The 19,310-nt window shown below is 48.4% G+C and overlaps 8 protein-coding genes across 8 annotated transcripts; 3 read left to right on the forward strand and 5 right to left on the reverse strand.

The window, feature by feature from the left end:
• Positions 1–1,255: 1,255 nt before the first annotated feature.
• Positions 1,256–3,538, reverse strand: FOIG_00011 (uncharacterized protein; the record flags this gene model as incomplete). Its single annotated transcript, XM_031195980.1, has 7 exons — positions 1,256–2,122; positions 2,177–2,375; positions 2,425–2,549; positions 2,599–2,649; positions 2,700–3,286; positions 3,338–3,386; positions 3,434–3,538. The coding sequence occupies 7 exons, from the start codon at positions 3,536–3,538 to the stop codon at positions 1,256–1,258; spliced, it is 1,983 nt and encodes a 660-aa protein (XP_031071747.1).
• A 656-nt stretch (positions 3,539–4,194) lies between these two features.
• On the reverse strand, positions 4,195–5,496 carry FOIG_00012 (uncharacterized protein; the record flags this gene model as incomplete). The annotated part of the gene is made up of 3 exons (XM_031195981.1): positions 4,195–4,655; positions 4,752–5,338; positions 5,465–5,496. 3 exons carry the CDS (start codon positions 5,494–5,496, stop codon positions 4,195–4,197), a joined length of 1,080 nt encoding a protein of 359 aa, XP_031071748.1.
• A 626-nt stretch (positions 5,497–6,122) lies between these two features.
• Positions 6,123–7,865, forward strand: FOIG_00013 (uncharacterized protein; the record flags this gene model as incomplete). The annotated part of the gene is made up of 2 exons (XM_031195982.1): positions 6,123–7,565; positions 7,623–7,865. 2 exons carry the CDS (start codon positions 6,123–6,125, stop codon positions 7,863–7,865), a joined length of 1,686 nt encoding a protein of 561 aa, XP_031071749.1.
• Positions 7,866–8,331: 466 nt separating this feature from the next.
• Positions 8,332–10,076, reverse strand: FOIG_00014 (uncharacterized protein; the record flags this gene model as incomplete). The annotated part of the gene is made up of 5 exons (XM_031195983.1): positions 8,332–8,850; positions 8,906–9,308; positions 9,358–9,446; positions 9,494–9,597; positions 9,650–10,076. 5 exons carry the CDS (start codon positions 10,074–10,076, stop codon positions 8,332–8,334), a joined length of 1,542 nt encoding a protein of 513 aa, XP_031071750.1.
• Positions 10,077–10,894: 818 nt separating this feature from the next.
• Positions 10,895–11,953, reverse strand: FOIG_00015 (3'(2'),5'-bisphosphate nucleotidase; the record flags this gene model as incomplete). The annotated part of the gene is made up of 1 exon (XM_031195984.1): positions 10,895–11,953. The coding sequence occupies one exon, from the start codon at positions 11,951–11,953 to the stop codon at positions 10,895–10,897; it is 1,059 nt and encodes a 352-aa protein (XP_031071751.1).
• A 472-nt stretch (positions 11,954–12,425) lies between these two features.
• FOIG_00016 (uncharacterized protein) lies at positions 12,426–13,232 on the forward strand (the record flags this gene model as incomplete). Its single annotated transcript, XM_031195985.1, has 1 exon — positions 12,426–13,232. One exon carries the CDS (start codon positions 12,426–12,428, stop codon positions 13,230–13,232), a length of 807 nt encoding a protein of 268 aa, XP_031071752.1.
• A 588-nt stretch (positions 13,233–13,820) lies between these two features.
• FOIG_00017 (uncharacterized protein) lies at positions 13,821–15,626 on the forward strand (the record flags this gene model as incomplete). The annotated part of the gene is made up of 1 exon (XM_031195986.1): positions 13,821–15,626. The coding sequence occupies one exon, from the start codon at positions 13,821–13,823 to the stop codon at positions 15,624–15,626; it is 1,806 nt and encodes a 601-aa protein (XP_031071753.1).
• Positions 15,627–17,015: 1,389 nt separating this feature from the next.
• Positions 17,016–18,591, reverse strand: FOIG_00018 (uncharacterized protein; the record flags this gene model as incomplete). The annotated part of the gene is made up of 3 exons (XM_031195987.1): positions 17,016–17,423; positions 17,474–18,196; positions 18,250–18,591. The coding sequence occupies 3 exons, from the start codon at positions 18,589–18,591 to the stop codon at positions 17,016–17,018; spliced, it is 1,473 nt and encodes a 490-aa protein (XP_031071754.1).
• Between the last annotated feature and the right edge of the window lie 719 nt (positions 18,592–19,310).

Consider the following 19,310-nt stretch of genomic DNA (forward strand, 5'->3'; position numbering starts at 1 on the left):
ATACGAGAGACCTCGACATTAGGTCTGGAGGCAGTGCCTCACTACTTTGAACATAAAAACAAAAATTATATTACCGATATATATGAATTTATATTCTCTACCTTTGTACTTACTCTACAGCCTCTTTTAACCGCTTAACCTTATTATAGAACAATAGTCATTCACATCGTCGTCGCTATATGCTCCTATCAATGTCTCTAAAAAAGGTTCCATCCGGTGGAGCTTCAAAAGCTAGCCAGTCTTGTTCGAGGATTGGTTCTGAAAAGCTTAAGCCGGACGCAAGATTGCCAAATTGAATCACCTCAAAGTTTTGACCTCGGCCCTGGAAGGCGCTGCCCGTGAGGCGAGGATAGTTGAAGAAGCTAAATATTTCAACATAATCTAGTTCATCTGGTGAAGTTTCCCTTGTCCAAGCAGGCTCGAGAGTGCTGGGTCTTGTCGATTCGAACGTAGCCACGACTTCATAGGTACACCTGGATGGCTTGAGGTCAGTCGTAGCATCTTAGCATAGCATCCCAGGATTGGCTTACTGTCTCATCTCCGTGAATGTTTTTCCCCCTGAACAACTTTGTGGGTAGTCAATGCTTGAAAGATAAATTCATCATTTTGAGATTGTTTGGTTGTATGGTATTGGTCTCTTAAAAGTTCTATATCGGGTAGGTAGATATTGAGTTTTTTTTATTTCTTCTGTACTGGCCGTCCTCTGATGAAAGACCATACGATCAGTATGGCCCGCTCAATTAACTAGCTCATCTGGATACTGCAAGGCCCAATAAGAGATGTTGGGCGCAACGCATAGAATAACGGTAGAGTTCCGCAAAGGTATTGAGTGAATTTCGATAGAAAAATGATACTAAAGATCAGGTCGGAGAATGGGTGGCGAACACGCTGTTTCGTAATTGAACCCTGAATAATATTCTAGGCAATGCAATTTTCCAATCCGTCGTCCGGCGGGGCTCTGTGAGGCCCCCATCTGTTATTTCCGGGGTAATTCTTTTGCACTATGGAAACTAAGTTCTACGCAGTGATATAAGCTCTCAGCCACAGGTCTCGGCTTGTCTTGAGATGGAGTCACGATTTCAGACACCTGGGCTTGTATATCAGGAGAGGCTTTCCAACACCTGAAAGGGGTCGGGTGGTGCGCCTGACATGGGGTGAGGACCGGGTGAGCTGTGGCTGTGGCGTGCCTAAGCTATCATTTATAAACCTGGCTACATAGCTAAAGCAGAGATAATATAGGTAAAGTTATAGTTAATTATATCAGTTCCCCAATCCCTTCATAAGTTACACAATCTGACACTAGACCAGCTAGGAGACTATCAACTGTATCTGGTATCCCTGCATCTGAGATTTCAGCCATCCACTGAGTGAACCTGCCCGGCATTACATAGCATGGATCCATTGTTGATATCTGCACACCTAACTGCTCACCACCATCGTCTACCATCATCTCCTTAGTACGGGTACAAAGAGCTTCAAAGATGTCTCTGTAGGGAGCGGCGCCCTTAAACCGTTCAGCTATCACTGCTAGAACCATCGTGCAACTTGTGAGGGTGCTGCTCATCTCGTTGAGTGAGGTTCGGTGACGAACGGCAGCCGATGTCCATAGACAATGAAGGTATGTTAGTCCAGCGGAGAAGATGACGTGAAGAGTACCCCAGGTGCAATTTACTGGCTTCGCAACGTATAACCGCCTATTCTTCAAGCAGATGCTCTCGGCGGCACGAGCACATTGCAGGAATACGTCATCACTGGCACCCCCTAGACGATCAATCAAGCGACCTCGGTAGAGCATGATAATAGTCTCGCTATGACTGAGATCATACCAATCTTGGGTTGCGAGGATTGACAAGGCAGCTCCAGTCCGTGGCGGTATGGGAGGAGTGGAGGCAAGCCAAGCGTCAATCTCTGCCCGAAATAGAGGAATTCGATCGTCATGGGTTGTATTGTCCATGTTGTACATGTCCGAATACAAAGACGCGTGGAGACGTGCCCAGATTTTACGAAGTCGGAAGACATGAAGTGCAGTCGACATGGTTGTAGAAAAAGCACTGTTGGGGCTCCGCGGTTCTACTAGGATATCGGTCTCGGTTATGTTGAAGTCATCGATGTCCAATGGGAACTTGGTGTCCAATCCAAGTCAGTACTTGCCTAGCTTCTGCGAGAGACCACCTACCTCGGCATCGACCTCTTGTAGAGGAATGCCTAGAGGGCGCCCTAGGATCGTTGCTGCATAGCAGTCAATTCCAAAAGTACACCAAAAGGCTCTCTTTCGCATTTCAAGTCGCAGGGTGCCTGTCTTAGACCCGAAGGGATTGACGCTGCGGTGATATCCAAGTTCAATACATTGACGAAGGGCTATGCCAGACAGTTTCCTGCATCGTTATCAGTTCACCCCATTCTGACTTTTATGTAGGTACCCACCAGATAGATGGACCTCGAGAGCTTCTAAGAGAATACATGCTGTAGCAAAGGATGGCTTGTATGGCTTCTAGGTTGTTGCGTGATAAGATATCGCCGATATAAAACTGTGCTGATGCGTAAAGTTGCTGAAGAAGTATCAGCGGTAATTGCTACATGATTGTAGATTTGAAATACCTGCGGCAGTGATCCTGAGTTGGATACCAGCAAGGCTCCGACAGCGTAAACCTAGAACGCTTAGCCATGACGTCGGGGGTTGGGGTTGAAGGCTTAAGCACCATGTTGACAAAGAACAGGGGGGCGGGATCAAAATCCAGCTCTCCGATGGTGTTGGATGGCCTGACAAGCGCGTCTTCCCAGCGCCTAAACGTGGGCTCATGTAGAAAAGGATAATGAGGATGGATATTCTCAAAGTAAGCGTTGCTCAGAGAGATACCTAGCTCATAGTCAGGTAGAAAACACGGAGATGGTGCTGCAGCTGTATCATCTTGATAGTCATTCAAAGACTCCAAATGGTTTCCCAGGAAAGGTTGACGAAGGGAAGCGTGTATCACATGTGAGAAGGAGAAGATAGATGACGGACCCAAATAGTGCCGTGCTTCTCCATCAGCTGTCATACCCAGGAGGGCGACTTTGCTCGACAATGCGCTAGCGTCGTCGTCGTCGTCGTCGTCTTTCGTCTCAGATACCTCTGGTGAAGAGCCACTTGGTGTATCCTCTGTTCTCGAAGCTGCAACTGGCGGAGTAGTGTGTCCCTGGCGTGCTTTTCGTAACAGGTCCTCAAGAAATGCAACCTTGGCTTCTAACGTTTCCACGTAATTGCGCGGCTGGTGTCTTCTTGTCGCTGGGTCTTCGACGAGGCAAGCTGTGACAATATGAGCATGGAAGTAAAGACTTCTGCTGCTTTATGATTTACTAATGTCAAAACGTTGGCAGTTCACACAGGATGGGACCTGGCTATCGCACTATGCAGATCAGCATGGCATTCCAAGTTCGTCATGGCTGTTTATACCTTTAGTTTTCGTTCTTTGCAGTTGATGCAAGCCAATTGTGTCCTTGGGCCGGTACGGATCCTTCGGGAGCCGGGCAATGCCTGCCTGTGACCAGCATTCTGCATCTTGATGTCGGCATCTGAGGAGACAATGATATGGTCTTCCGGTGGTCACCTAACCCTTGTTGGAAAAGAGGTTTTTAGCAGCTTTTAATTTAGTCAGCTGGCCATATAAGACGTCATCAATGTTATCAGGTCCATCTTGCACCAACTGTTGAGCCGGCCGTTTCAGGTACCGTCTTATCAGATACGGCGTATTTCCCCGCTCTCTGCTCTCATTGGATCACCGTATAGTTCCATGGAAAGTTCCGCAGAAAGTTGCCACTAATTATCTTGAAGTCTCCAACCTTTCATTGGCTTCTCGGAACATTACGGTTACCGTAGAAACTTGGCCATTGATCGCAGAATGGGCAGCAATACACATATGCGTTCTGGGTAATCAATCACGGGCTGAACACCCTGACTCGTGCACTGGCAAACCGCGAATTGCTAGAGTTAGTAACTAATCAAGATACTCTGTCAATATGCCTTAGTTTTCTACTCTTAAAGATAGCACTGGGTTGATAACTCAGCCTCGTGAGATGTAAAAAGGTTGGTCTACATGTAATCGGGGAAGGTCTTTTTCCTTCTTATTTTATCTACTACGGACCATTCAACGGTGACTGAGCCTGAGCTTTGACCTAAATACAAAGGAGAACCACGGGTACTCAGTAGATTGCAGTCTACAAGGATGATTTCAACGGGGTTTCCTCCAACCCCATCTTGGCAACCTCCTGAGCCACGCCCCAGCAGAGTTCGTATCCCGCTCCGCCAGCTCCATACGCATGAATGAGCTTGACTACACGGCGGTGGTTACTTTCACCGCTTCGCGAAGCTGAAAGATGAAGAGACTCGGAAGACAATCGCAGCCCTCCTTTTCGCTCGGGTCTTCTTCCAACAATGTCTCTAATGACATCAAATTTCGAGTTTCCTTTCAAGATGGCGGGGTACATCTTGGCCGCTTGGGTTAAGAGATGGTTTCTTGTCTCCAGTGATGCTCTTGCGGACCAGTTGTTGGGTTCCTTCGTGCCTCCAATGATGGTGCCGCCTTCAAGCGGTCGAGGAATGATGAAGGTCCATGAACCGTCTTTGTTCTGCTGTGTGATGGTTCTGTCGCAGGCGTTGCTAACAAGGCAAGTTTGGCCTACATTGATGAATTAGTAACTGCTGGAAGCCAAGACAGGATCAGGGTTACAAAAGTTGACGGCCAGGTGGAAAGACGGAACAGCTTAATACTGACCTCTAACAGGGAACACATCAGGATCCCCGAAGCCCACTCCTGAGCAGTTCACGACCACCTGGACGTTTGGCGCAAGGCTTGCGGCCTCGTCTAGGCTAGTGAGCTTCAAACGCATCGTATTTCCACCACGGAGAATAAAGCGGCGGAGCAGAAAGATACAATACACGGGCGGGTTCAGGCACCATGCCTGGTACTTGCTCCCGAACTTGATGTTGGGCCGCAGTTCATGCTCTTGGAGTAGCTGAAACCCCTCGGTTTCGGCGTAGCCACCCTGTAACTTTAGGTACTCTTCAGAAGGGTCTTCCAGATAATCGAAGGCATCCAAGAACTCGATTCCCGCCTCGGGATAGGTCTTGGACTGTGCGCGGAAAACGTCCCAGGTGACTTGCTCGAGCTTTCGATCGCGCACTTGGCGAGGTGTCGTACAGGGGGCAGTTCGAGAGTGAGCTCCTGCCCAAGGAGAGGCATAATTGATAGATTCGTCGCCCGGAAACTCCGTGGCAACGATGGTGATGGATCCACGGGGTTTGCTTGCCGCCAACGTTTCCTGAAGTTCTAAGGCCGCCGTGATACCTAGAATTCCCGCTCTACAGCGTCGGCTTAATTAGCCATAGTTCATTGCAGATGGAACAACAGGTCGATAGATGACAGCAGGGAGGCCAATAGCAAGTGAATGTGTAGGGTTAGGGTGAGGTTGAGGCTTATCTCCTTACCCTACAACGACAATCTGACAGGAGTGGTCCATGTTGACAAGCTAGTAACAAAAAATTCCCTCAGTTTCCGAGGCACTAAGTGAATCTTGGAAACGGCGGCTGATAAAAGGTTTCTTGGTAATTGAAGCTGGAGGGCTGGGTTGTATTATAGTATAGGTACCGAAAGATACGAACCCACTTCTGCCTTGGCCCTGATGCTACCCGAGTCGTGCAGCAACTCACCGGCACTTTCACAAATGCAAAAGAATGCCCAAGTTTGGCCTAGGGACTGACTGAAGATAAAGTACATGTTAGATGCAGAACGTGGGGAAGATTTGATCCCTTCAAGGTGTTAAATGACTATTGGCCGCTCGGATTCTTCCGAAAACGCCATTGAATTATTGGCTGGGCGAGGAGAGGAACAATGCCCTGGGACCTCGCGGGACCAGACTAGTCACGGCTGAACCTCGCCCCGACCCCACTGCCAATCTTCGTTATCATGATACATCCATCCCAATAAGTCACCAAACTGACAGATCCATGTATAAGAAGGAACAGGTTTTTCTTACCTATTCTGGCTTCAGATCCTGCCCACAGTCTTTTTTCATCTTGCCTCAAAATCCACAGCAACATGCTTACTTCTCCCCACGCTCAGACAAACCCACCTAGCTCTCATGTCATGAGCAGCGAAGGGACTCAAAACCCTACCGACAAAAAGATCCAGACAGCACCTGCTTCTTCTGCAGATATCCATGCCGGGAGCACCGTAATGTTCCCTCCTGGCACCGTTCGCCTGGGGGACCCAGATGCTGTTGCAAGTCGCGAGGGCATTATCCTCCAACCGCGACCGACTGAAGACCCGAATGACCCGTTGAACTGGCCAAACTGGCGCAAATATATAAATTTTGGGCTTGTCAGCTTCTATGTCCTCATGGTTTCCGAGTTTATCAACTCTGCTGGTCCGACCTGGGGACCCATGCAGAAGGAGCTCGGGTTCAGCGATGAGGCCCTAACCGCGAGCTATGCCATCGGGTGCGCATGTCTCGCCATTGGCGCTGTCATGCTTGTTCCCTTTGCTCTCAAATTCGGTCGCCGACCCCTCTACCTTTTCAGCTCCTTGGTTCAGATTGGCGTGGGCATCTGGTCAGCGAAGATTCAGAATGTTCCTGACCTCCTGCTTGTCAATGCCATCAACAATATCTTCGGGGCGTTAGCCGAGGTCATCGTGCAAATGACAATCGCAGACGTCTTCTTCATTCATCAGCGTGGTACCTTGAACAGCATCTACATCTGGTTCTGGCAAATATCTGTCTCCCTTGGCCCATTCATCGCTGGCTATATCACTACAGGTCAAGGTTGGAGGTGGGTCTGGTGGTGGAATGCTATCCTTTTTGGTGCTTTCTTTATCCTTGTTTGCTTTTGTTACGAAGAAACGAAATACTGCACTGGGGGTTCACTCGCACCTGTCCAGCGAGATGTTGAAGATGATTCGAAATCAGCAGCAGATAGACCCTGGCCAGCCTCGGTCGCTGTCGAGGAGGGTTCACAACATAACCCATATGCTGTCAGGGTCAACTACAACATTCCCAAGAAGACGTACTGGCAGCGACTGGCGCTTACAACTACCTCCTCATCTTCTGGTGGCCTCAGAACCCTTCTTAGCCATATGTATCAGCCTATAATTCTTCTCACCACTGTTCCAGCCGTTGCCTATACCGCACTTGCTTATGGCATCTTGGTTGCCACGTCAGATGTTATGTCGACAACACTCTCGCTCTACATGACCAAGCCACCATATACTTTTGCGCCCAATGAAATTGGCCTCATGAATTTATCCAAGTTAGTTGGCAGTACAATCGGCACTCTGATTGTCGGCCCTGTCAGTGATACTTTGATTCTATGGCTTGCCCGTCGGAATGACGGCATCTACGAACCGGAAACGAGATTGTGGAGTCTTGTCCCTTTTCTTCCTTTTATCCCTGCCGGGGCGTTGCTATTTGGACTCGGTCTACAGAATGGCCTGCCATGGCCTATTATTGCTGTCGCTTTGGCACTCTTCAAGCTTGGAATGGCCCCAGTGAATAGCATTACTATCACCTACCTTACCGATTCCTACCAGGATGTAAGTCTACCACTAATCTTTGGCCCTTTTTGAACATGTCGAGACTAAGAGAAGCAGGTCATTGGTGATGCATTAGTTGGCGTCACCATCGTCCGCAATGCCTTTAGCACAGCCTTCATTTTCGCTCTCGATCCATGGATTCGTTCTGTGGGTATTCAATGGGTCCTTATAACGATCGTTCTCATCACTACTGTAATTCTCTCCTTGACCGGTGTGTTGATTAAGTATGGTAAGCCATTTCGCGCACACACTGCTGAGAGATACCAGCGTTTCGCTCTCCTTCAGTACAAGGAGAGATGAGCCGCTTCTAGAACGTTAGCATGGAAGCAGCATCAGGGAGCCATGGGCTGGCGCACGTTTTCAAGGTTTTGGCAACTGCTAGTCTTCTCTTGTTTGGTCGGTATGGTGCTTGGTTAGGGTTATGTCAAGGGTAGAAGCCTCGGTATGATCAGATTGAACCTTCTTCTAGTGACTCAATCCATTCATTCTTTGACGTTCTATGAAACTCGGGAAGACACTTCTCAATCAAGTTAAGACAAGTATGTCGTCTTACGAACCCTCTATTTTTGCTTCAGCATGTGCCATGAGTTTGACAATGGGCTGTTAGGCTTCAATCCGGCTGAGAGGAAGTAATAGACATGTCGGCGCATCAGGATCTCAGCCCTATTGCAGCAACCAGCCTGATTCTAGATAAACTGGTCAAGATACCTCTGGAGTGACTAATATGAGAATTATATTGAGTATCTAGCCTCTTCTTGTATTGTAGTTATTTACTGTCTTCTATATGTGTAAATGAAACCTCAGCTTCCTTAAACCGTCGAGTATGAACTTTTTGCTCAAACAGAATGTCCATCTCAGCAGTAGTCCTGCCCTTAGATTCGGGGACCATGAAGAAGGTAAACACAAACCCGATGATAGAAGCTCCAGCCCAGAAGAAACCAGCAAGAGCACCCCAGTTCCATGCAGTAGGGTTTAGCATATAGGGAGTCATAACGCCGGCGAGAATATTGATGGCTGAGTAGAAGTTCCGCGCAATGACAACTGACTTGCTCCTGAGCAGCGAAGAAGGGATTTCAGATACCAGCACGAAGGTCACTGGTAAGACCAAGAGATTGGCCACGAATCCATCAACCGCGATAAGAGATCCGATGGCCCAGGCCATTGCTGAAGATGACGAGATGTGTAGCTTGACCCCCATACCGCCGATGGCTGTAAAGATAGCAATTGTCAAGGCGCCGCCCCAGAGATACATTGTTCTCCTGCCTGTGTAGGTCATCACAATCCACTATTGATTCGTGTTAGATCACACTTAAGATACCGAAGTCGGGAATAATACTTACCGCGCCGAGGACTCCAAGAACTGAGAGCACCAATGCAACGATTGTCATATTGAATGACTGATCGGTGGGTAGGCCAGCCTGAAGAAAGAAATATGTCATATAACCTCGAAATTGAGAGCCGGTCAGCAGCTGCATAAGATAAACTCCGATGACGATGATTGTTCGACGGAGATTGGTCCCTTTAAAACAGGCAAGATAACTCGTTCCAGATTCAACCTGTCGCTCGTGCTCTGTGGTGTAAACCATCAACGAGATGAGTTTCTGAGTATAAATATCGAGTTCCTCAGAGGTCAATCTGGAAACAGCAGCTTGGGCATCTTCGAGACGGCCCTGGCGTACCAGCCACCAAGGCGACTCTGGTGCTGCATAGACACCACCAATGATCAGGATCGGCCAGAACCACCTATATGTTTGTTAGATTATGTCGTGGAGGCATATGGAGGGAGCGTTACTGGAGAGCAAAGGGGACTCGGTATGTCCATGGGCTAGGAAGAGTCAGGGTACCACGGAAGACAACCGCATTGAGAAGTTGACCAAGAGCCTGAACACGTTAGCTTCCCACCATACTTTCAAGCATTGTTTTCTCACCCAAGTCAGTGAATAGCAACTAGTCAAGTAAGGGCGAAGTGCGTTAGGCATGATCTCGGTAACGTAAACGGTAGTTACAGTTTGGAATATGCCGAGGGGAATGGCTGCGCACTGTTAAACCCATAACTTGAAGCATGCACATAGCTAGATGCTTACCGAAAAGAAAAATAGTAACAGCCAAGACCGTGAGGCTGGGGGCAAAGAAAAAGCCGAAGATGATGGGCGGCATTGAGGTCAGAGTAGTCATCATGGTGATCCGAAAGCCAAATCTCTCAGTAGCCCATCCGCCCAAAAACATGCCTATGATATTGGTGACACCCATAATGGAGCCTAGTCCGCTCTGCCAAGGCGCAGAGATCTGATAGGACCCGTCAGGTAGTTGCTCACCATACGCTTCCCGGAAAGCGGGCACTGCATAGAGCGAACCGAGGATTTTCGTGTCAAAGCCTTCCATGACGAGCGTGAGAGACACAAAGGCGCCGTAGAAAACAGCCTTGGAATATAATTTCATGGCGCGACTGGGAGTCAGTGAATGTTCCCAGAGCATGGCGGCTTCCGCATCTGCCACGAGGCTGGCCTCCATGGTCTGTGACTTGACGGGGAACTTGTCCATAGTGTTCAGGACTCGGAGGCTGATGTTTTGCGTGTGAAGAGATTGGATTATTCTTTGTCTGCTGGAGGATTGGTATCTGGACTCAAAGATAGCACGACCAGTCTTATAGCAAGCAGTCTCTAACTAAGACTTAACTTAGAAGAAGCTAAACAAGGCGATTGACAGGCGTGAAGCAAATCATGGGCCATTGCTCGTTGCAATATGCACCACGAGCGCAAATCCGGGGAAGTGTATGGATGTGCCACTCATGAGAAGGCTATTCCAGGATCCACTACAAGCGAAGGAGAGCCGAACTTTGACAGGCTACCCCACTATAGACGAGCTTTTAGGCTCTTGTAGGTAAAAATCATCTCCACTCTAAGCGAGGATGACCCGCTATAGGCGAGCCACTTGGATTGAGCGCCAATGACGCTGGAACAGGGTAGGGGTGGTATCAGTGTGTACTGCATAGCCTCTCTCTGCACGACAAGGTGATTGACTATAGGTACAGAGTAATCTTGTGTTTGCAATTGGCAACGAGTTGGGCAATGCTGCTCGCAATTGATTTCCAGAGGGAGGTATGGGCAACAACAAAAGACTTTCGTATCTAGGCGAAGTTACGGGAAAGCGATGATTATCTTGCTGGGACTGTAGATCTTCCTAAATCCCCAACACTCACCGTTCCTCAATCGTCAAGACATTCAAGCTGAAACATATGAAGCGAGTATATTCATCATGATGATCACAAGGTGAGACGTTTTGATTGAGCCACGACAAGTTCCTCTATATCCGTGGAAACTGTGGATATCTTAGTATCCTTCAATTATTCTGTTCATGGCAGCCAAGAGGGCGTCATGCATTTCTCCTCGAGCAACCACCAACCCCCTGTTCCGGTTCAAATCCCTTCCCGCTCCAAAGTCCATCGCCTTTCCATCCAAATCCGTCACTTTGCCTCCGAGCTCAGTAAAGATGAGTTGGGCGCCCGCGTGATCCCATATGTACATCTTGGATGCTGAACTCGCCGGGACCCAAAACTGCGCATTTCCACCGCCGACTATCAGGGCCGCATAGCGTACATGCGAGGACCACACTTCAATGTTGGGGAATTTTGCCTTGAACTCGTCCGCCAGCTCAGCGATTACATCGTGACGGCTGACATCACTGAGAGCACAGTCAACGATGTGTAGGTTGTTGTTGTTGTTGCTGCTGTGTGTTTTCATGATACTCAGTGGAAAGGCGTCTTTGAGGCCGCTTGGTGTCATGGTCCGGGCCATGGAGCCTTGGCCTCGGACGGCAGTCAGCATGATGCCCATCCCACTCTTATCAATGTTTTCCTCCGAGATCTGGGTCATACCAGCGCTGATATTGGGATATCCTAAAACGCCAATGACCTCTCTCCCTTGCTCGATAAGAGACAATGCAACGGCGTATTGCTGACCTCTCAGGAATGTGGCGGTCCCATCAACAGGATCCATGACCCAGAACCGTCCCTCGTCTCCTCCTGTGCCGCGTCCGCCGAGGTCAATCAGGCTCAGCATCTCCGCAACAGAGGATGGCTTAGGCAACGGAATACCAGTGTTCGGATCTATCGTGTCTGCTACTGAGGACACCAGCTCAAATACCTTACTGCAGAGTGCTTCATCGGCCCGCAAGGCAGCGGAGTCCTCTTCTCCCAAGAACTTGTCAGATGGGAAGGCATCACGAAGTGCTATAATAAGTAATGCCTGAGCTGCAAAGTCGGCAATCGTCACTGGAGATTCATCGTCTTTGGAGATCTCATGGACTCGAGATTGAACCGATTTGGTAAGGATCGAGGCTCGCAGAACGGCCAGTTGCGCGATATGCAGCTCACGAGCGAACGGAGTCATGGTGAAAGGGAGGAATAGGTGATCAAGATGCCTCGTTATCGGATTCAAGAGGAAAATGGTATGACTCGATCGAGGTATAGAAGTATAGTGCCCGTGATGCCTAAATCAATCTAGAATCATTCTGTTTAGTCTCGGGTCATTAGGTACTCAACCTGAGGCGAATACTTATACAACAGCGGTTCAACTCCTATCAAGACAAAATACCGCATAGTTATTGACTTCTGCTGCAGATTATTATTTCTCGATTTGTCACTTTGGAACCCAAATTCCCCCAGAACATTTTCATCCTCCTTCGTGTCAGTCTCGGCAAAGGTGGGTCTGTGGTAAGATGAAAGGGCGCTTAGAGATAAGCTGGCCTCGGTTATAGATAAGCACTCTTGGGATCAACATCCGACATACCTTGTTGTGTTGTCTTATAACACCACTTCTCGTCACTTGGTTGAGGCCAAGGCAAAGCGATACTCACAGCAATATGGACAATCCCCTACGAATGACGGCCGAGACGACCCGGGTCGCAGGGCATCGAGGTTACAGTTCTGCCGCCCCAGAGAACACTCTGAGCGCATTCCGGAAGGCTCGCGAGGTCGGTGGCAGAGGAGTCACCTGTGAAACTGACCTCGCTCTGACTCGGGACGGACAATTGATCCTGATTCATGACGAAACTGTTGACCGCACAACAAACGGTCATGGCCTTGTGCGAAATATGGACTACGCTAACATCGCCAAACTTGACGCTGGTCTGTGGTTTGACAAGTCGTTTGAAGGAGAACGAGTCCCTCTGCTGAGAGATGCTCTGTTACTCGCCCGTGAGCTCGAAATCATCTACCAACTTGAGCTCAAGATCTATGACCGAAATGACGAATTATTCCCAAAGCTGAGCGCACTTATCAACGAATTGCAATGCGCCGATCTTTTGCAATTCTCATCGTTTGACTTTGCTCAACTGAGGGCTGCTAAACAGGCCATCCCCGGAGTCCCCACAGTCGCCATCTCTCATTCACGACTTATCAACCCTGCCGCTGTGGCACGAGAAGCACAAGTGGACGCCGTCAACCTCGAGATCCAGCATTTCCCGAGCGGCGAAGCTCATCAACTTCACAAGGAAGGCTTTGCTGTCTTCCTGCATGTGCCAGCCCCTGAGAGGCTTGCAAACCTGAAGTCGTACGGGGTGGATGTGGAGGCCCAGGTTGTTGGATGGGTCCGTGAAGGACTATTAGACCAGCTCATTAGTGACGATGTGGCTCAGGTGGTTCGGATCTTGGAACAGGCTCGTCAGTGATACGATGCTCTTTACCGCCGCTACGGCTGACCTCTGCGAGGCCACTTCACACTCCCATATTGATACGATTTTAGCTATAATGAACCTAGATGTAAATTTCAAGCCGTACATCAGTCTGTACAAGATATAGATGGTCAACGTCAAGTATTGCATCCACAAGACAAAAGCTATGATCTTTCATTTCTGTCTCATTGTCCTATAATACCCTGATCTGAATATACAGATAGGTGCTCGCCAAGTCAGAGTCCTAAAGTCGCATTAGAATCTATAGAGGTGTAGGAGTACGTCTGGGGACCCTAGCCCAACCCGAACCCCGGATAGGAAAATTGGCTGAGTATGGGGGACCATGGGGAACGCCCCGCTCGTTCTTATAGCGGCTAAGACCAATTAGGGATAGGAATGGAATGGAATAGGAATTGTCCGAATTGACCAACCTTGATTAGTAGACTTCACTTTTGTTTCGCCCTGCTCACCTCTAGCTTTCACTTCACCGAGCGACGCTCTTCTTCGGCGATACATCCCAGAATCACCCTCAAAAGTACGCGGTCAACATATATCATGTCCGCACCCTCTACAGTTCCCTTGACAATGTCGTCCCTTCATGCCGATGGAGAGAGAACAACCAGCCCTCAAGACCAACAGGCATCATTGTCCACGGTGCCTCGATATAAAGGTTGTGTGCGCACTGGATGCCTTGTCTGCAGAGCTCGAAAGATAAAATGCGACGAGCAGCGACCTAAGTGCCAGAAGTGCATCCGGGGAAGCAGGACATGCGTCTACAGGATTGCGAACAGATGGGAGCCGCTTCAAATGCCTGTGGTATCAAATCAAGATTTTGGTGTATTCCAACAGCAACAAGAACCTGTCGGTGCGGATACAATTTCCGCTGGTGAAACGATAGCAACTGGCATTGAGAACTATCCTGTTCTTGGGCAGCAGATCCTGCCGGAGAGCGCCATACACTCGAGCCTACCAAGCATATTGACCGTTTCAAATGATGTAGGCCCGACATGCCAAATTACTCGTTCGCCTATTGATATCCAAGAGTCATCTTCCGACCACAGCACCGGTTCTCTCTCCCAAAAGTTACCCAGTACTGAGTCCTCTCCGAGCAGCTTACAAGAAGCTTCTCAGCTTATCTTACTGAGCACCACCATTGATTGGCTAGCAGCTTTTGAAGTGGCTATACCCTCGTCATTTTGCTATTTCATAGAACAGGTGGATTGCCCTTTCCTTTCGCCATTCGACTTTTTGAATTGGAACCGTGTCAAGACGCACATCGCACGTCTGGGTCTTCAATATGTCCCAGTATCAAAGGCTCTTCTTGCCATTCAGGCAGTTTATAGAGCCCAGGTAGATCGCCTGTCTATGGTTCACGCCAGGTCAGAATATCAAGCTGCAGTGGACAATTTCGAATATATATCGAGCGACCAGGGTGTTGATTTTGATGTCATTCTGATCGTTGCATTCCTCCTCTGCTTGTGTATGACAACCCTACCGAATGAGGACAGCTCGTTCGGTGTATTAGATGGAACTTTTACCGAAAGACTGCATGCTTGGTTGCAAGGCGGCCACCGAGAGCCTATCTCCTCAAGGATCTGTGCTTGGTTGCAGCTTTTAAACACGGCCACGAAGCGATCAGGAAGTGTCGGCCTATTATCAGAGCATATTGCCAATCTCCTGTATGACCACATAAACGACGTTCCCAGCCTTTCTCTACTTGACGACAATACACCCCCAGAGCATTCTTTGTTCGACGCTGTCTCCGCGCCTATATTCTCCTTTCATCTCAGGGTTCAAAAAATTTCGAATCGAGTCGCAAATATTACGCATTATCGCAGGTCACGCACTACACCTGAGGATCAAGCAGAGGTGACTGAGCTCGTTGACGTTTTGAAAACCGACCTTGCTTTTCTGTGGGAGAATCGGCCAGCTCCTCTGCGACTACCGCCCGATAAACTTCGAGAACACTTCTCTTCTCAGATATCCGACCCGCTCATCGCACTAGCTGGAGTATGTAGTGCAGCATTTCATACCGAGAATGTTGTAATTGGACGCATACTAGGAGATCAACCTTTTCCGTGCCCGGAAACCAGGCCAGCCCGCGAGGGTATTCGCGATATCATTGATGGTAAATGGAATGCCTCACTATGCGGAGCACTTAATCCAGGTTATCTTCGCCCACTATTTATTTATGCACTCGAGAGTGTCGAAGAGCCGCAGACGCTTTGGGCCGCTGAGTGCTTGAGACGAATTTCACATCCTATTAGTCGGTCTAACTTTCTTGCATCTTTTATTGAGGCCCACGGGAAAGCACAGAGAGCTCAAGCAAGAAGAGTAACTATGAAGTACTTTTGCTATCAGACTTTTAGCGTACCGCTACCATATATTTAGTTCTTATCAAAGAATACACGATACTTGAGGTTCTTTATATTTAACCTATCAAGATATTAATTTATCCAACCTCCTCATAACTACGTCGCACCCACTCTAGCGCTCGTGCAACCACTTTGAGAATCAAGCTCAGGCCAGCTGTTAAAGCAGCGACCGCGAATACTCCCACTCAGTGATTTACTTCATGTGGACACAACCAGCTCAACATAGTGAGAAGTGCCAGCCCAGCTGTACGCGCGTACAGTTCATACTACGATGGAAGAACTTCCCGTGATAGCTCCTCCTTGAGGCTCCAACTGGGAGCAATGGGAAATCCACCACCAGGACGTTCAACGAAACAACTGGCGAATCCATATTGAGCTCAAAGACCATCGTATAGGCCTCCCATGACTCCAGAAATTTGCTCCCAAAAGTCAGGCCCAGAAACAGCCGACGGGGAGTACAACTCTACGCGGTGAGACGGGCAAGCTATGGGAGGCATAGGTCTGGCGCCATGGAGGGAAGCATCCTGTCGATGCTGTCCACAGTGCCATTAGTCGTGTCTCTCCAGATGATAAGTAACCCTCTGATACTGTGGCACTTTATCTGTTAGAACTCAGGGAATAACCTACTATCGCTGCTTTTCACCTTATAAACTATCCTGCAAGCCTAGAAGATTTTAGGAAGGTAAAAGACAAGTTCTTTGCCTATAGCGGCACATACGCGCTAGCAGCATATGCTATTATAATATCTAATATCTAAGTTATGGCCTCACTAGAGAGTTTAACCCCCAAACCACAGGAAGGAATTAGTCGCGCACCTATTCTGCATAAGGCTACACACTAATTTCATCAGTATCATCCAGGACATCTTCACATCAAAGGAACACCCACAAACAAAGAGATACCATATCAGACCTGCCTTCCTGTAAACCCAAGAATCAAGATGGAGAATAAGCTCAGCGTGAATCCATCCGGGTTGATAGACATGCCTGTGTCCGGCTGCGGAGCGTTATGGTCCCGCACGTCGCGCATCCATCTGCATCTCCATGGACATGTGGAGACCGGGGACGATGAGCACGGTGCGAGAGGGAGTAGGCTTTTGAGAGTAAAACCAAATCATGATATCATTTCAATGCAGTATCACTTGTTTCTTATGTCGCAAAGTTTTAGCTCAATGTATTTCATCTTGACTTTGTGAAATTACACGCCGAAATCCCCCCCCAAGCGAGTATAGAAATGGCACATTCACTGGCGTCGATACGGAAGCCTACAAACCAATTTTGGACTTGTTTGTTCTTATTTATAAATTCCCACTCCAGCTATGAATACATAAATAGATCATTTCTTGATCTTCCACGGGTAAAAGTTGACTGAGACCCGTACGTCGAAAAATTGACTGGCGGCATTCTCAGTTTACCTTGACCTTGAACCTATCAGCTTCTCTTGCAGTTGCCTGTGTCATTACCAGCACAGAAGAAACTGAGGCAATAGATCCAAAGAAAGCAGCCATAGAGCTCCATCCAGTGTTGCAAAAGGGGTAAATGGCTATAGAAACAGCGGCAAGTACCAGTCCTAAGCTGAAGAACAACCACATCATGCTGTATGCTGGTGATAACCACGATTTCTTCATGAGAGGAACAACCATGATGAGGTTGCCCAGGACAGACATGATACTGCTTTGAATCAGATACCAGAAATCTGCATCCTCGGTGCTGCCTTTTCCACCAGCCTTCCACGAGATAGCAAATGCCTTGGACCAGGGAATGATGGCTGCAATCAAGAACATAAGAATCAGGACCATGAGCGTGACAGTCTCCTGGATGGTGGTTATTCATGTGCCGATCAATATGAAGCATTCTTACCTACTTTTTTGGACTCTGCCATCTCAGAAATTTCTGTCACTGAATCTTCGTCAGATTCGACAGGTTGGGATTGACGCTGCTCATCGACGATGAGATCATAGAGGTGGTCGCTATTAGAGGATGATGATCTAGCCCACACGCTATCAAGTATACGGATTCTCCTGTCAATTCCCTTCAGGATCTGGGTTATATCATCTTGTCCTGATTCCGCATAGGCCGCAAGCCGCGATCTTCCAATCAGTATCTCATGTTTGACGCTCTCAATGACACGAATGACAAGATCCTCGGTCAAGCTCTTCACTTGCTGTCGCCATTCTGAGAATAACTGCAACGACAGTTCCCAATAATGGACCTCTAGGGAATCCTGCAGGTAGTGAAATATTTCATCGTCGCTTCGGCAAGTGAGGTTGAAGACAGGCTGGGAGGACCCTGGATTGGTCCAAGACTTAGCCACAGCTTCGCAAAAGGAGCCAAGATCGCCAAGATACACATCTGGAGCCATAGGTTGATGAGAGCCATTGCCAGGTCGATTCACAATGTCGTGTCGAATTTTCTTTAGGCATTCGTGAACATGTTCTTGGTCAAGCGATGGACCCGCGGCTTGGAAGTACTCGGCAATGGCGCAATCGAGGAAGTGTAACGGCTTGAAAATCTCAACCAGCTGTCTTTTGGTCTCTTTATTCTTTATTTTGGGATATGGCGCATAGGACTCGATGGTTTGCGGCAACTATGATGAGGTCAGAGCCCGACTATAGGGCTCTCGATTATGCACTGGCTTACCCGTCGGTCATCTTGGAAGCGAGCTCTGTTCCGAAGCTGGAGCCTTGTTGCGCTTCTATTTGTAGGCGTATCTTTGCTATCATTCCGGACCGCGAAACTGGCGAACAGAGATTGTGAATTGAAAGTCACATTTATGATTCCCGTATTGTGACCGATTTGTAAGCCTTGGTTGTCTCCGGAAAAGTGAGTGTTGGCAGTCGTCACTTCAGATGACCCATTTTTATTCCTCTTTCGCACAGGGTTGAGGACGTCGAAGGTTTGGGATTTCGCTAGAGAGTGGTGTGGTCGATCATCCTCCTCGGCGGATACGCCATTGTATGTTAATTCGGTCTGTGAAGACATGGCTTCCACAAGGTACTGCGTCGCCAATGAAAAAAGAAGTCTTATTAAACTGTTTTTTTCTTCTAAATATCCTTTCGAGATGATATTACATCGAAACCCACTCCTCTTATAGATCGATTCACGTCACTTATCAAGCTGCAACCTGCAGCTGTGGTGCCTTGAGGGGGGCTGTGGGATGGTGGTGGCTGAGCGGAAAGAGGCCTCAAAGTCGGCCTCAAATTGCAGATACCTACTGGCTGAGATTGAGCCTGAAGCAAACACAGCCCAATCCACTACTGAAATTGACGCAATAATGAATCACATCCCCGGCAGGTTGAAAAGCTTTGACTGGCTAGGATGCCTCAAGGCATTTTTCAAGAAGCGAGAAGAGTGTCACCATGGGTATCACATTTTTACCACTAGGTCAGCAGCGTACATAGTCAGCCGCACGAGGCTGACGGTCAACACATTCATCGGCATCAATATTGATTGGTACTCTTCCATTTCATTTTCATTGGTTACGTCCTTGTTTTTCCGAAAAGGATTATCAAGTTCAAAGGCCATCCAGGCATTGGGCTACCACTGAGCCACTACACTGAAGCCACCACACTGCGCAAGCCAACAAAATCGACCCCGCCACAAAGCTATGCTGCGATGGCAGCGAGTTGATAGCGACTGACATTGAGCGCAGGCAAGGGCTTAATTCTGCTTCTGCATGGAGGTCCTGGGCCAGGAAAAAT

Source organism: Fusarium odoratissimum (assembly GCF_000260195.1).
Source record: "Fusarium odoratissimum NRRL 54006 unplaced genomic scaffold supercont1.1, whole genome shotgun sequence".
NCBI lineage: Eukaryota > Fungi > Ascomycota > Sordariomycetes > Hypocreales > Nectriaceae > Fusarium > Fusarium odoratissimum.